This window comes from Mesitornis unicolor, unplaced genomic scaffold, assembly GCF_000695765.1.
Source record: "Mesitornis unicolor isolate BGI_N332 unplaced genomic scaffold, ASM69576v1 scaffold8149, whole genome shotgun sequence".
NCBI classification, from domain to species: Eukaryota; Metazoa; Chordata; class Aves; order Mesitornithiformes; family Mesitornithidae; genus Mesitornis; species Mesitornis unicolor.
Genome location: NW_010207954.1, coordinates 39,548 through 57,046, shown reverse-complemented (window position 1 = coordinate 57,046; position 17,499 = coordinate 39,548). Strand labels below are relative to the sequence as shown.

At 38.5% G+C, this 17,499-nt stretch overlaps 1 protein-coding gene across 1 annotated transcript; it reads left to right on the top strand.

The window, feature by feature from the left end:
- Nucleotides 1-285: 285 nt before the first annotated feature.
- On the top strand, nt 286-14,779 carry KIAA1033 (KIAA1033 ortholog; the record flags this gene model as incomplete). Its single annotated transcript, XM_010192321.1, has 14 exons — nt 286-402; nt 1,324-1,492; nt 1,629-1,783; nt 3,348-3,422; nt 5,254-5,358; nt 6,926-7,060; nt 7,787-7,895; nt 8,608-8,674; nt 9,294-9,380; nt 10,137-10,284; nt 11,629-11,725; nt 12,003-12,199; nt 13,144-13,243; nt 14,712-14,779. Coding segments are annotated over 14 exons (1,629 nt in total), but the record flags the coding sequence as incomplete, so codon positions are not given.
- Nucleotides 14,780-17,499: the final 2,720 nt, after the last annotated feature.

The window sequence follows — 17,499 nt, the reverse complement described above, 5'->3', positions numbered from 1 at the left end:
AGTATTGTGCATGTCACGGTCAATTACAGCACTGAAATTATTACAGTGCAAATAATTTCAGATGAAATAGCTAATAATTATGACCTTCCAGTAAACGGATCAATAGCAACTAAATAGTTCAAATGAACACATTAAGGACAGGAATCTTCAGTAGGGTTTGTGAAGTCTATTTTTAATTAAAATGGGAAGACTAGCAATTTTTGTTTGTTAGCTTTGAACGCTATTTGAGATACTGTTGACATGTCTGGCAGCCTGTTGGTTAAGCACTATAGTTTCTTTTTTCAGTATATGTTTAGTGCACTACGGGACTGTGTACCTGCTATGATGCATGCAAGACACTTGGAATCTTACGAGATGCTTCTGGAATGCTATGACAAAGAAATCATGGAAGTGCTCAATGAGGTAATTTGTTGTAAATGGATCTTAAAGGCAACACTGTGATTGGAGTATCTTAGTAGGCCAGCATCTATTGTACCAAACCTGATATGATGTATGAAAATAGCATAGAGACCTTTGAGATTGGTGTGAGGTATAAGAGAGTTTTCACTAATTATTTTGGTTATTTAAGATCTGTTGTTAATGGTATCTGTGTTGGCTATGAACATGAAAATACTGCACTCTAAATTACGTAAGTTGGCAAAACCTTGATTACAAAGTTTGACTGTGCAGACAGAGGAGTGCTTTTTGTCAGATTAGGTTCTACTTGTATGAATCCCTAAAATAAGTACTACTGTTCTTAGTATGTATGCATGGCTTTTAGTAGTGAAGGCTCTGTAAATGTGGGTGGCCTCTTAAGTGAATTATCGTGTAGAATTATGAAGGATATTTGTCAAGGAGAAAATGCAAATTTAGATTTCCCAAGTTCTAGGTTTTAACCTTTGAAACACTTTTTTTGTTAGACTAGATCGAAACATTACATATTCTGCAGAAAATCGGTTCAAATTGCTTATTGTAACACTTTCTCACTGAGTTAGGTCTTACTGTTATCTAGGTAGGTTGCCTAATCCTAGTTCCCCTTAAGATGAGAAGTTTAAATTGTGTTTAGTTTTAATAATGTACAGATTGACACTCAGTGGCTAAACCTTCACCTTTTCTGAGCTCTGTAGCTTGTTCTAGTACACAACAGCAAGAAAAGGAACAGAGAAATTAAATACCCTTCTGGTTCCCATGTATTGATTCACTTTGGCTTGTATGGCCCTGTCTTCACTAGTTTTATCAGTCTTTTCTGTATCTCTGGAGAGAGATGTTAGTTCTGCTAACAGAGCATTGCAAGTGGACACTGAACTTGATGTTTTTGCTTTTTTTTTTAACTTCCCTGAATAGCACTTGCTGGACAAACTATGTAAAGAGATAGAAAAGGACCTGCGCTTATCAGTTCATACACACCTAAAGCTGGATGACAGAAACCCCTTCAGAGTTGGTATGAAGGATCTTGCTCACTTCTTCTTTCTGAACCCAATACGTTTTTTCAATCGGTTCATTGACATCAAAGGTGAGGAGTTACACATTTTCTTGATTCCATTACTTTCATCTCTGTTACACTTGGCTTAGTACATCTTTAAACTTCTTTCCACCCATCCCTAACTAAATAGGTAGTAATTTTAGTTCATTCTTTTCTATGTTTACAGCTTATGTAACTCACTATTTGGACAAGACCTTCTACAACTTAACGACCGTAGCTCTTCACGACTGGGCCACCTACAGTGAAATGAGAAACTTAGCGACTCAACGTTATGGTTTAAGTATGACTGAAGCACATCTTCCCAGCCAGACTCTGGAACAGGTACAGTACCCACAGGGTATTAATGTCTCTTGTGCTATTGCACTGTCATCCTAGCTAACTATTCAAAGGTCTGAAGTTGTTGAAATGAAGGTACCCAGGAGTAGAGAACTGTTTGGAAAAACTGGCCTTTAGTTTCTTGTTGACTTCTGAGACAGGATCTTTGTCTGCCTTTGGAAGTAACACTGATACCAGTTACTTTCATGTTGGACTTGTGGGGTATCAATCATTTTTTAAGACTAAATCTAAATAAAATGAAGTCGGGTATGCAAAGTCAGAGAATGTTTTCTTGAAAATTCAGTATCAGCAATTTGTGAAGCAATATATCTGGAATACAACTGTCAAAGTCTGAAATGTCCTTTCAATGGCAGGTCTCTTCCCCGGTGTATTGCTTGCTCCTCAGCAGGTTCTGCTTAGTGAGCAAGAGAAACTGTTGAGACACTGTTTTGCAGGCTAGGCATCAAGGACTTTGGGACATCTGTGCTTAGTTTAATGGGAAAATGACTGAGACCCTCCTAGAAACTGCTAAACGTGGGTACGCATAAAGTAAAAAAGTAGTTTTATCAGGTTAATAATGAAGGTATTCACTGTTACAGGGGGTCACTGCAAAAGAATACAAGTTGCATATTTCTGAAGACTTCCTTCAAAAGTTTTAGTTTCTTGGATATTTTTAGCAGTTAGCTTTGTTCCCTAATTTGGGTTAGCACATTGGTGAAAGCTTTTAGAAATACAGCCTCTTTTTTTCTATTGTTCATGTTGACTGTGTCTTCCTAAGTTGAAAGAGGGCACAGAACTAAGAATTCTACCTGCTTTTTGATACAGAAGTGCTATGGATTAGTTTCTGTTTCTGACTTTGACTTTCTATTGGCATTATTTGGCCATCACATTGTTAGAAAGAATTAAATAAATTCACAGCTTTGGGTTCATAACATTCATGGTATGAGCTTTGCTTCAAAACAAAGATACCCCACACTCCATTTTACCCCTGACCCCAGCAAATGCCTGATAACATACTTGGTGTAACTGGAAATAAGAGTGTATAGTTTAAATAGCATCCTCTCTATGCACAGTGATACTAAAGGGACTCCTTTAAGCAACACAGTTGTAAAACACTAAGTACAAAACTTTAGTCTTCTGGACAGGTTGGGCAAAATGACATCAAAAAGTAGCTAGTTGCTTATGTTCCTCTAGAAATCTCTCTCTAGAGATCTCTAAGGCAAGATTCTATTTTCTGGAATCTGAGAACAGCTGAATCTCAATTTAATTTTTTCTTTGTTTTTAATAATGGCTTGTTTAATAGACTGGGGGATACTTTCAGGGGAAGTTGGAAAAAACCAGGCAAATGTAAATTTTAAAATGTGAGCTGAGCTTTTCTCCTCTAAGCATTATCTTACAGACACTGAACAAAAGTTGTTAGGAGATTCTTCATTTTGCAAAGCAAAAACATTGCTTTTGAAAATGCTTTCAAGTAACTACAGAAATAGTAATTGTGCACTTCAATGGTTAGGCACATCAGTAGCTCTTGAATTTTTATCATAATAATTCTCAATAGATAATATTGTTTTAGGGTCTGGATGTTTTGGAAATCATGAGAAATATTCATGTTTTTGTATCCCGCTACCTCTACAATCTGAATAATCAGGTAAGGTATATCCCATGCTCTTTCCTGGATTTTGCTCTGATTTGAAGCGATTGAGAACTGCAGGACAGTGTATGTGTAAGAAACAACCTGACTGAACATATATAATAACAAGCTGTAACATAGCCGTTGCTGCTCTAGAAAAACATCTTTGGGGATGCTGTAGATAGGTCTCAGAGAATGTTCTGAGTGTATTTTGAGTACAGTGTGCCAAGTAGGATCACTCAATGTCAAATATTCCACCACAGGAAGGAGAAGGCAGCAAGGATAATTGGCTGCTATATAAGGACATACCAAGAACATGATTTTTTTAAGCTTGAAAAAGGGTATCTGAAAATGGGTTATTAGAGATGAAGCAGTGAATGACATGGAGAACATGCACATGGAACAACTCTGTGGTTTCTCACAGCATGAGAATGAGGAGCCCACTGTGAAAATGAGCAGCTTCCTTAAAGAAAGGGAAGTACTTTTTCTTAAGCACATAATTCTGTACTGGAACTCATTGCCATGTGTTGTGGTTTAGGCCCAGTGCCTAACCGAGCACCACGATGCCCCAAAAAAGGGCTAGTCAAAATAAGGACTGGGAGGACTTCTCACCACTTAAAAAGTCACAGGCAGAAGACAGACTCATCATAAGGAATAAAAACAAAACAATTTTAATTTGCTACCAACATCAGAGTAGAACAATGGGAGATGCAACCATACCTTAAAGTCAAAACACTTTCCCCCCACCCCTCCCTTCTTCCCGGGCTCAGCTTTTGTTCCCGGTTTCTTCACCTTCCCCCTCCCCCTTTGCCTTGAGGCGCAGGGGGATGGGAGTGGGGGTTTTCATGCCATGTGCCTCTCAGGAGTAGGGAAAAAGCTAGTGCAGTGTCTCTCTCTGCTTCCATGTGGTCCCCCCACTTTCCATAGGAGAAAAAACCCTCAAAAGTCCAATATGGGTCTGCCCACAGCTGTAGTTTCCCTCTCACACGAGGTGCTCCAGCACACACTGCCCGGAGTCATGGCTTCTTCAGGGGCAGCCACTGCTCATGTGGCCCTGCCCCACCGGTGAACTCTACGGGGTGCAGGCCAGTTGACCTGTCTCTCGCCACAGGTTGCAAAGAGGCAACCTGGGTTTTGTGTTGTCCTCCTCCTCCCTCTCCTTTCTTTCCTTCAACCGACCTTGGTGTTTTCAAAGTTGTTCTCCTCAGGCCCCACTCCTTTCTCCACTGCAGGTCTCTTCTGATGTTTCTGGATTTCCCAGCTCTTTCTCTTTTTTTCGAGATGGAGCTGCAGTGGGGCTTAAGTTGTGGTCGGGGCCGCGCCACCCGCACCTGGGGCCATGCTGGTCAGGGCTGGTGCCAGAGAGAGAAATGCCCTGCACCCCCCTTAAATACATGAATTCGCAGGGACACTGGCTTGGTCCTGGTCAGAGGTGGGTCTGACAAAGGCAAAGGGGGAGCTTTTCAGGTAGCTTCTTAAAGGGCCATCTCCATAGCCCTTCCCCCATTACCAAAGACACAACCAAAAACCCTTCACAGAAAACTCAATACACCGTGGTGGGGCCAAAAGTACAAACAGGCACTGAAAGAGTTTAGAGATGTTAATGTAGGACGTAGTCTCAATAAATATGAGAGATTGGGTACAGCATTCACCTTGGAATTGTTTAATCTCAGCTTTGCAGAAACTGGAATAACCTACCAGATAAAGTTTATTGTATGTATACTCTGTTTTCTTGATTTTTTCACCAGTTATTTGCTGCTCTCAGAAATAGTATATGGGCTACCTAGATTGAATACTTATCACAGAGTCAGTTTTGGGTAAAAAAAATTTCCCCCCCTTTGCCTCCCAGATCTTCATTGAAAGAACAAGTAATAACAAACACTTGAACACTATCAATATCCGACACATTGCGAATTCAATTCGAACTCATGGAACTGGAATCATGAACACAACAGTGAGTACTTTTTGCTCCGTTGTTGGATATTTTTTTATTAGTGCACAAAAGCCTCCAAACTCTTGCATCTTCTAATGGTTTATTTGGTTTTCCAGTTTTAATAACGCAATAATGATATTTGTTGTGTTGGAATAAAACAGATCAGTTCTTGGATACAACGCAGATCCATATCAAAGTCTCTTGGGAGTTACGGCACTTCCGGTTGTTATATAAAAGTTAATGAAGAGATCTAAAACCCCATCAAGTAATATACGGATGTTCTGGTGGGACTCTGAATTTCAATAAAGATAATACTTATCAAACTAGCACAGTAGAGTATTTTGATTTTGAAGTTGTCTGCATAAATTAGCATGCTCTAAGTTGCTGCAGTTAAGTGTCAATAAGCAGAAAAAGTATTTATATACTAAAACAAATCTTGAGAAATGCAATGTAAATATTTTGAGTTCATCTTCTTAAGCTTAAGGAACTTAAGAAACTTTTCAGTTTGGGAAATAAAAGCTACAGATCTCTGATCAGAAGACCGATTTCTTACTGCAGCACTTTCAGTGATGTCTGTGGTGTAGGTGGTCATTTTAACTGGCCGAAGACATTTATCTCCCTACAAGATAAATAAGAGCACTTGCTCTGGCTTGCCTGCTGGAGCAGGAATTTATCATTGTGGTTCCCAGGTTTGGGTACAGTGCCAAAGGTATTTTCAGGTTGGTACTTTCCAATCTGCTGCTCAGCTTCTTCCTACCTCTTTGCTCTTTTCTCTTTCTTCTGGCCTTATTAAAAAAGAACAACAAAACATAACAACCAAACAAAAAACAATCAATCTGCTCTCAAGTCCTTACTTGAAAAGTAGAAATTATTAGAAAAATAAGTTTTCATAAGATTATGCTTTCTGGCATGATTGGTAATAACTTGTCTTGCACTATTCTTCTGAGTGATTTTTCTTGTTACTGGAATGGTTAATCTTGGGGACTTCAGTTATTCAAAAATGCTGTTACTTGCATTGTTTCCTAGTGACACAGATATATTCACTTCAGATGGTAAGTAAAGTTGTTTATGCAGACATGAGAAGTAATTGAGATGTGTAGGGTAGAAGTGTGCTTCTGCCTTATGAGAGAGTGTTTAAGAAAACTTGGAGGAAGTGAAAAGGTGCGTCAGAAAGTTAGGCAGATTCTACAACTTGACTGAGGAAGTTGAGCTTGTCTGCCTTTTTCAGCTTAAAATGTTTGTATTGCTTCAAAAGGAGAGTTACAGGATATTCCAGACATAAACAGCCCATAAATGGCCGTGTAGGGCAGGTCCTTGAACTGAAATAGCTAAGTCGTCCCTTGGTCCCTCTGCCCTTCCTGGAAGAGGTTAGGCCTTCCAGGAGGAGGGTTTTCTTTATTCTTTTAAACCAGTGAAATGAAAAAGATGAGTTGAGAATAACAAGTTGAAATAAACTGAGTAGAAGGTTCCATTCTTGGAACATCATAAATACAAGTTACTCTGGAATCTACTGGAAATGGGTTGCTCGATACGCTTGTTACTCGGCCAACTTTCTTGTTTTAACTATTTATCCTTTTTTTTTTTCTAGGTAAACTTCACTTACCAATTTTTGAGGAAAAAGTTTTATATTTTTAGCCAGTTCATGTATGATGAACATATCAAATCCAGGCTTATCAAAGACATCAGATTCTTCAGGGAAGTCAAGGATCAAAATGATCACAAGGTATAGTAATTTTTGAAGGACTGTGCAAAGGACAAGTAACTTGGCTAAAAAGTGCAACCTTCATGTGACTGAAGGTGCACCAAACCATAACATGCCTGTTATTTAAATGTGTCTCCAGACAAAATGATGACTTTTGCCTTAGCAAAATGCATTGCTACAAATCTGTGTTCAGGATGGCTTTGTTTCCTTCTGGCTGCTCCGTAAATACAGAGTTGGCTAAAATCATTGTCTTAGTGACCTGAAAATTATGGTTTGATGGAGCCATGGTCTACTGCGGGTTCCAAACTTCTGGTCCAAACCATGCTTAATAGTTGTTGTCAGTTTTGAATAATAAGATAATTCAAAGTGAATAAAAATGATGTGATTATGTAGCACTTTTATGTCACTTGGAGACTAGGGACTGATTTTCCATGCTGGAAAATTGATTTCCTGAAAATATGAGATACAATGTATTTCGTAAAATAGGCTGCCAGCTTTTTGTATGTCAAGTACTTATTTCTTTTAGGAATAATTTCTTGTGCATGTTAAGACTTCTGTTTCACTTTTCAGCTTGCAGAAGTGACTTAGCTAAATGAGTTTGGCAAACTAATGTAGACAGGCAGGTGTATAATTTATTGAAAAATGAAATTGCAAATAAAATTGTACTGACATGATGAAAACAAGTAATTTTGTTTAAGGGTAGGTAATTAATTATTGTTACAAATTACTCTAAAATATTTTTTTTAGTATCCCTTTGAAAGAGCAGATAAATTCAACCGTGGCATCAGGAAGCTTGGAATAACCCCGGATGGCCAGAGCTATCTTGACCAGTTCAGGCAACTCATAAGTCAAATTGGTATGAAATCCTATCTAAGACAATGTTATAAGTGTTACTGTATGAAATAATTCTTCATTAGAATTAGTCTAGTAATTGAACTTTTAGCTTCAGCTAAAACTAGACTTAACTCCAGTCAGATTGAAAGTACTTCACTTGTATACCATGCAAAATAAATACTGTCATCTAGTTACACAGAAGTAGCCCTTGCATGTCACTGTTGAAAATATAGCTACCGTGTGCGTAGATGCCTGTTCCTTTTGAAGTTCTTCTTTATGTTAAGGAAGTAGCTTTGAGGATATTTCCCAGTAAAAAAGTATTACTCTTAAGTTCATGTATTTCAGAAGAGGCCATATATCCAGCTGCACTAACTTGGAGTGATGCCTGACATTTTCAGCCATTGCTGCTCTAGATGTGCAGGACTGACCTGAACTTGCATGTGTTTAATGTGTCCAGTGGAGAGTTTGTACTTCTTGGCCCTTGTGTTATCATGATAGTGTATGCAGCCTTGCTGGATGATGCGTTTATGCTGTGTTGCTCCACATAGACTTTTGATACCAGGGTTCAATGTAGCTTTTTTAGCTTGGCTTTCAGGACAGTTTCTTTGCCAAAGCTATATGGCAACTTTAATGTACATTTCAGAGTTTATAAAAGTTATGAAGAGTGTGTCTGTGTATATTTGAATAATTATAAATTACTTCCTTGTTTTTTCTTGGGTTTTTTTTTTTTAAAGGCAATGCTATGGGTTATGTACGAATGATAAGATCCGGTGGACTTCACTGCTGCAGTAGTGCAATTAGGTATTTCCACAAATATTTTGTTTTTCTGTTTGCTCCTTCTCGTTCCTTTGGTCCCTATTCATGCTGACGTTCCCTAAGTTCTTGTATATCCCCCATATTTTTTTTTTTCATAAAGTCCATTTTTTTATAAAGTCCATTGAAGTAGAATTGTCAAAAACTCTGCTGGAATTCAGAACTCTACAATCATTGCCATAAACCATTGAAAATCAAAAAAAATAAGAAAAAACACTACAAAAGAGTTACTAGAATGTACCTATAAGTAATTTGTCCTTAATTCAGTAATTCCTAATGTTAATCACTTTGAGAGGGTGCATTAAGGAAAACCCATACAAGCCTTGAGGAGCTGGGAAAAGACATTTCTTTGATACTCCTTTCTGTATGGATGATTGTGTTTAAGGTCATTAAAATATAGTGACTTCTACATACAAGGCAATAGTTGGTTTTCTTGCAAATGTTAATAAACTTGTAGTTATCAAATGCAGCAAGTGCTAGAGAGAGGAGATGGTATGATACAACTTTAATTACTTCAAGCCCAAGAGACTAAATTACCTAAATTATAGTCGATACTTCGGTGAACATAGACAGTTGAACATAATACTAACAAACAGTAAGTTTTCAGGTTTGTTCCTGATCTGGAAGATATCGTTAACTTTGAAGAACTGGTGAAAGAAGAAGGACTTTCAGAAGAAACACAAAAAGCAGCAAGGTACCCTAACATACTTTTGAGGCCTGGGACAGGGATGGGATGAGAGAATTGTGATTTCGAAGTTGTGAAATGCATCTGTTAGCTGCATTTTTGTGTGTGCATGTGTTAAAAATTCAACTGATTTTATGCAAAAAAAATATTTGCTCCTCTTAAAAGCAGAGAAAATAGAAGCAGTTGTTTTAAAAATGCTGAATGCAGAGTGGCATTTCAGGAAGTTTGGGTTGGACATTAGGAAGAGGCCCTTCACTGAGAGGGTGGTCGGTCATGGGAACAGGCTCCCCAGGGAAGTGGTCACAGCACCAAGCCTGCGAGAGTCCAAGGAATGTCTGGATGAAGCTCTCAGTCATCTGGTTTAGTTTTAGGTAGTTCTGCACAGAGCAGGGAGTTAAACTCTGTGATATTTGTGGGTCCGTTTCAACTTGAGATACTCTGTAATTTGCACTAATAGACTGTTAGAACCTGGTTTCTTGATAAAATCCTTGTGGTTTAAAGCCTAACAGACTTTCTTGACTATTTGTCTTGACATCTACTTTTAGAATGTCCAGGACTTTAGGAACTATTCATGTATCTGTTTTGAGGAGATTAAATCAAGAAACATGATTCAGGGTGGCTGTAGAGGTGGGGTGTAATCTTGGACACTCTGGTCCGAATACTGGTCTGCCGAAGAGTGAAGAGAGGGTTGTTCCTCTGAAGGGTAAGCAAGGAAACTTCTAGGAAGGCAAGGAAACCAGGTAACACATTGCTTCTCCTTTGCAGGCAGTTGGACTCTGTCCTCAGTGACCTCACCCGTAACTTTGCAGAGGGAACGGAGTACTTCAAAATGCTTGTGGACGTGTTTGCTCCTGAATTCCGCAGTCCAAAGAATATGCATTTGCGGAATTTCTATATAATTGTTCCCCCACTGGTTGGTATTTGCACTGTGTGCACCAGTACTTACTTTAAAAAACTTACCAGACCAGATTTGTGTTTTAAGTATTTTGTGTTAGCCTGATGAATATCATATCCGACTTTCCTCTCTGATTATGAGTGGGATTGCTTGGAGCATGGCTTTGTTGATAGCTATCCAAAGCCATGTCTGTCTTTATCCACATCAATTCATGTGCTAGCATTGAAAAAGTAACTTTAAAAACTTCTCCTATTTGAGTCAAATTTGGGGAAGCCAAGATAAAGGAGAAATTGGAACAACAAGGATGAAGGGAGCTTAAAATCGTATTCTTCACCTCTCTGGTGTGTGCTCTTTCTGCGTCACATTAGATATCTTTAGACCCTTTTAATGTCATGTTCTAATGCAGTAAAATTGAGTCCTCTCTATTGCCACTGGACTTTCCTTTTGCTAATAAGTTTTGTTTAGAATAAAAGAGTCCAACTGAATTGAAGCGATGCACACTTGAGTGCAGCATTCTGGGCATTTGGAAGCAGTTCAGTCTGAAGGCCTAAATGATCTAAACAGATTCATGTGCAATAGCCCATTTCAGAAACTTAATTTTGAAGTGCCAATGAGCCATAAACTAAAGACTGAGAGGATGGGGATGTTATGGTGACAGAAGTGACAGAAGGTAAAGGCTCATGACAAATACTGCTGGTGTTTTTCCTTCCCATTTGAAGAGTGTTTTTTTTCTGATAAATACACTTTCAGGAATATACCATCCATTTCAGTTTTTAAAACATACTTCAGTGTAATTAAATTTGAAAGTGTCCTAGGTTTTTGAGAAGTTGTTAATGTACACATACTTCCATGTCTCTAGTGTAGTTACTTCATACAAACACATACTCATTGCTCTGTATTATTACCTGGATCGATTGCTCAGTATCATCATAAATGCAACACTATTGAAATCTTTTTACAGTTTTCTGAAAAGAGTGAAATAACGCTGTAGCTTTAAAACACTGATATCTTTAAGCTTTCCAGGAACTTGGGCTGTTTTAATTATCCATTACTTGTTTTCATATTTGCTAATCACCAAGAGTATGCAAAGTGATAAAGTCTGACAAAAACAGCAAAGGTGAAGATGTAGCTTTGTTTTTTTACTTACACATATGCAGGTGTTTTCCAAAGCTTAACTTACTTTCTTCCCCAGCAATCTAGAAAAATGACAACTTTTCATACAGAAATGGCTAATGATAGGAGGCACAATTAGCATAGTTTTGGGCCTGGTATTATATTCATAGCTAAGAGTACGCATGTGAATACCTCTTAGAATTTGTGAGTGTCTCTTGATGATTTCAAGGCAGCTTTCCACTCTTTCAGACCCTCAATTTTGTAGAGCATTCGATCAGTTGCAAGGAGAAATTGAATAAGAAGAATAAAAGTGGAGCAGCTTTCACTGATGATGGGTTTGCCATGGGTAAGTTTCAGCATGCTGACAAGCCTTTGGGTAAGCCAACATAATGGATATTTGCAAGAAAAGTTTTGTTTGTATTTTGCGTGTTCCCATAACTAAAAATTGTGAGGTTTTCAAAACTTGAAGCTGCTGCTTTATTAAAGGGGTTTTTTCCTCCTAGATTTATTTGTAAATTAATTGCAGTTTAAATTTTGTTTGTGTGGGAATTGCCAACTTAGGCTGATCTGTCAAAGGCATAATTGCATATTGACTTTGGTACATGGTTTGTTAATGACTGCAGGTGTGGCGTACATTCTGAAGCTTTTGGATCAGTACCAGGAGTTTGATTCTCTGCACTGGTTCCAGTCTGTCAGAGAGAAGTATGTGAAGGAAATAAGAGCAGTAGCTAAGCAACAGAGTGTGCAGTCCACTAATCAAGATGAAAAACTACTACAAACTATGAACCTTACCCACAAGCGACTGGAAGTTTGTTTACAGGTATAGCATGGGCCTAGTTACCTGTTCTGTACAGACATCTGCACTTGCCCATCGCAATTCAAGTATTTGTTTTCTGATGGAGATTATCAAGAGCAAAAAAAGCAGAGTATTGTCTAGAGCAATAATGCAAAAGGGTATAAAAACTAGAGGTGTATGGTCTGAAGAGGATGTCATAAGTGTTTGTGATGTCTGAGTGAGTCAGGAACTTGACCTGGTCAACTGGAAGTCTTTGTCCCATAGAGTTTGAAATCTAGTTCAACTAAAACTCTACATGCTTAAATAGGATAGAATAACTTTTTGGTTATATTTTTTAAAACAAAGACTTTTACATACCTCTGTGAACCCTTAGAGTTGACTGGGTGTTAATTTTGAGTGTGCGCGCGCGCTCTCTCTCTCTCTGCTTTGATTTGAGGAAGCTATGGGACAAATCTGTAGCTGGCTATTTATAAATAGCCCATGATCACATTCTGTAAAAGCACATCCATTGTCAAAATAGATAAAGCCTTTTTATGTCCTCACAAATCCCACAAGTGTGCACAGTGTTTGATCCTCTGCCATTAAAAAACCCCACATGACTAAACCTTGTTCAGAAACTGATCAAGCTTGTGGTCATTTATTTCTTGGCTTGCATGATTTTCCACGGGCAAGTTGCTCCAAATTCTCACTGCTGCTACAAGTCTCATTTTCAGCCTCAGTGGATTAGGAACAGATTTATTGCATTGATGCTGCTTTGCTTAAATTACCCTTTGAAGTTTTTGGCTGGCATTTCCTTTGTAAAATGCATGTGAACAAGGTATGAATGGAGGGAGATTTTCAAAAGCATTTGTGATGTATATATTGAAATTTAGTTGCCTCAAGTGCTTCTGAAAAAATCCCATTTTTATCTGTCTACAAATTCACTCTTGTTATACACTGACACTTCTCTTCTGTATCTTTTCCCTCAGGAATTTGAGCTCCTTTATTTCTCCCTAAGTAGTGCAAGAATTTTTTTCAGAGCAGATAAAACTGCAGCAGAAGAAAACCAGGAAAAGAAAGAAAAAGAAGGTGAGTGAATGCTCTATGAAGATCATTTTGGCTCATGAGAGAGTGTGCCTTTAGTTAGGTTTTTCTCTTTTTTCCATAGCTGCTTTCTTGCTAGGGATTCAGTTGATTCAGTATTCCAGAAAGAGTTTTATGGGCTCAGCAGTGATTGAGGCATCAAGAACAGCTCATGGAGGCCTTCTTTGGAATTTCAAGCTGGGCTTCCGAGGGGAAAGATAACTAAAAAAATCCCCAACACCACATAAAAACCAACCAACCCCAAAAAATTTGGGACGGGGAGAATTGCAGACTGGCAGTAACACTAAATTCAGTAACTTCGGCATCATACTTACCCTCTCAGTTACCAGTTTTGACAGGGACAGCTTTTTCTGCACGCCCTCAGCTGGTGAGAAATAAACTGGTGGTGTTTAGCAGCCGGTTTTCAACTTATGTAAACAGATGATACAAATGCTGTCTGTGACTTTCAGAGGTTTATGACAGGTTTTTGTCTACCATTGAATTATCTTCAAAGGGTAAGGTCTTAGTTTGTGGTATAGTCTCTTCAGTAGGTAACCCAGGTATTTTGCATTTTATATTCATGCTTATATATTCTCCCTCATGAGTTCTGGAAGAGTCTCTTGGGTATGGGAAGATTCTTTTCAAAGAAATGAGAATGCTCCCAAGGATTAAGATCTAGAAGTGCAGTTCAGTCACAAGTTACTTAGAAACTCAGGTAACAGTATGTTTAAAAATGGTATTGGTAGATATTTTGACACTGTAGTTCTGACAAAAGACACACGTGACCTGTGAGATTACAGTCACTGAGCCAAAGACGAGTTTTTCTTCTGTACTAGGGAAACCGTTTGCAAAGAAATAAGTCTTTTACCATGAATTTGTATTTGATCATATTCAGTGAAGTTCCTCAAATCAAACTAAAAAAAAAATGAAACAAAGCTAAAACAACAAACAACAACAAAACCTCAAAAAACCCCCAAACAGCTACAAGCATTGCGATGAGTAAGGACATCTTACCCTGGCTTCTTTAGGAGAGCATTCTGTACAACAGCGGTTTCTTAATTATATGGGAGGTTAAATCCTCACTGTTGTGATACGTGTTCAGCTATCTGAAAAATGTGCTTTGTGGTGAGAAAAGCTTGAAGTCCATACTGGAGTGGAAAGCTTTGAACATGGTGATATCTTTGCCTTCTGCCATAATATTTGGACTTGATCTCTGCAGAACATATGAGCACATGTGTGTGTTCTTTACACAAGTTCTACTGGTTGAAGGAACCTTTCACCCCAAATACAGATTTCTTCGCAGGGCCAGGTTCCGTTGTGCTGCAAGGTCAGTTTGGATCTGCTGACCGTGGTATAGTCCATCAAGTGTGCTGCGACATCAGCACAATACGCATACAAAGACTTTGTTTTTACTGCCTTGAATAGAATGCTAAACATGATCCATGTCTTTGTTGTTTTGTGTTTTTTTTGGTAGAAGAATCTGTTAAAGCAAGCAACGGAGATCTCTCCAACGCTACGCCTGCAGACCCTGTTGTGAAGTGATATGGCTGGTATGGGAGATGATTACTTACTCAAACAATTCATGTTCTTGTCATTATCAGTAACACTTGGAGGGGTAAAAGCTCTAGATTTGATTTCCTTGCTCTGTTAAACCCAAGAGAAAATGTACACTAGTATACTAGCATCCAGTGAGGCTAGGTGTGTGTTTGTCCATATTTCCTGTAGAAACTCCTGTTTTTCAGGAGTCTACATTATTTATAGCACTTTCTTTAGATTGAAAATTATCATATAAAATATTGAACTTGGAGGTAGTTATTTTTAAGTACAGATGTGCAGATAAAAAAAATCTTACTAATTTTTAGATGCATTCTTGCATCTCTAACATACCATTTAAAAAAAAAACTGAACCAACTCATAGGCCACTGGTCTAAGATTTGAACTGGTGCATGCCTTCAACCAGAAAAAAAAAAAGAAGCAAGGTATTACGCGTGTCTGTTGTCCAAAAAATAATTCAGACTTGTTTTTATGCAGTCCTGTTGAATTGATGCAATCACAGATTACACTGTAGGTGTAACAGTGTACATTGTGAGTGTATGTTAAAGCTATTACACAAAATGGAAATCCTTATTGATGTTTTATTCCACAAATACTATTAGTTATTATTACTACAGATAGTATTTACACTGTGGGAACTTAAGATCCTGTCAGGCAGTGGTTTGGTTTTTTCCCCTGCTGTTTTTTGCCCCCATATCAGAGAATGGGAAAACCTGAAAAGTTAAGGTAATGAATTACTTCTCATTTCATACCAAAGGTCTGATTTGCATCCACAGAAGTAAGGAAATCCAGAGCCAAGACAGAACCACAATCAGCTCTTCCTTTTATGACCAGGCACTGTGATGGGTGTCTGTAACTATTAAGTGATCTTACACTTCATGGATATGTTGTGCCTAATTGCAAGTTTCAGCCTCAACTCTGTATTTCCTAGCCTTTGTAGGTCTGTTGTACCATCTGTGTTGTTCATCCAGTCTTACATGCCTGATTGTTAACAATAACTGCACTGCAGGCTTCAGAAGCTGCTGAACACTGTGAGAACTCTGTGTAAATACAACATCTGTTAATGCCTGCAAGTAGAGGTTCTAGATTGTGCAAGAGTTACTCAGATTCCTAACCTACAAGTAAGTAGCTAGACTTAGCTTAAAAGGAAATACCATTTTCATTAAAAGATACAGTTGTGTTTTAATCTCCCAGAACATAAAACACTTCTGGTTCTTACTAACTAGAATAAATTACTCTAGTCAGTCAAACTGGGAACTACCTTTTGGGTTTTTTGGCACTCAGCTGTATTTTTAGACATACTTGCCAGCTTCATTCATCTCTTCTAATTACAAAAAAAGGCAGTGTTTTAATGGCTCAAATTGTTCCACTCACCCTTGGGTCACTGGTTAAGACAATTCGTGACAGACTTTGATTTGCCCTGTCCTGCCGGTCACTTCAGCATTCAGAAAGGCAGGACAGATGTTCTGTTGCAACTGGAAAAGACCAGGCTGATTGGAAAGTCATTTTGCTGGTTCTGGAAACACGACACAGAAGCTTCATAGACTTTAAATCAGCTGGGCTCATTAAAGTTTTTATTTTTAATTAATTGTAACTGCAGAGACTGCCCTAAAGAATGCTGCATTACTTGATTTGTATTTTTGCTTTTTTTAAAATTTTGATACAGGGTTGTTGTTTTTTTCTCATACTTTGTGTACTTTCTTTTTTGACCAAATTGTGCCCGCACTGAACCCTCAGTAGCGCTGCCGAGCTCAGCATTCTTGCTGCTGCTGCTAATTCCCATACTGCTGCAACTGCAGAGTATGTATTTCCATATCCCTGTCTCATCTGAAGCCTTCACGGCTTGGAGTGGCCAAGCACTGCATTTCCTCCTTCCGCAGCAACTGCAGAATCACGTATAGATGGTGTTTGTTGTCCCCCAGGACGGAGTTGCTAGGTAGCTGGGTACACTCATAACATCTGCACTTGTGTTTTCCCTTCTCCTGTTTTTTTGTTAAGACACTATCTTGGATAGGTAATACTTTGCAGCTGAACATAAATTGAACTGTGCATTTCCTTAAGATATAATGGGTAACAAATTAATGTGGTTCTGGTGATGGAAATTCTACAGGAAAGACGTAAGCCTATTTTTATAGAACCCTGTTTAACCCGAGAGACCTGAATGTATGCTATATGTGGCAAAAATATATAAGTACACATAAATATATACAGTGGTAATAGAGCTATTCTTGCTAATACAGGACTGTAGTTTATATTTCCTTCTTTTTGTCATGTAGCAGCATATACATGCAGAAAGCTTTTCTCATCTGAAATGGGTCCTGGATTTGGACATCATACACCCCTGTGTCAGAGAGAGTCACACTAAATCCTTTTTTGTCCCCCACAAGGATCTGAAAGGGGTGCAAAGTTCTTGCTGTGGTGCTACTACTATTTTCATTGCTTTTGCCCTCCTGTTCTGATTATAGGAACAAAATGGACCCCAGCTGCTTTTCTAGAGATGAGATGATGTAGCTAAAACAAAATAATCCCCCCAACTAAACCAAACGTGCTCACTCAGAATTCCCCAAGGAAAGTGAGGACGATGAGTTTGCTGCAGGGACGTAAAGCAGTTGTTTGGGGGTTTTCTCCCTTCTTTCTAGTCAGGGTAGAGCAGGCTGAAGGCCAGTTGCTGTCCCTGGGAAAGCAGCTGCCACCACTGCCCTCCTGTG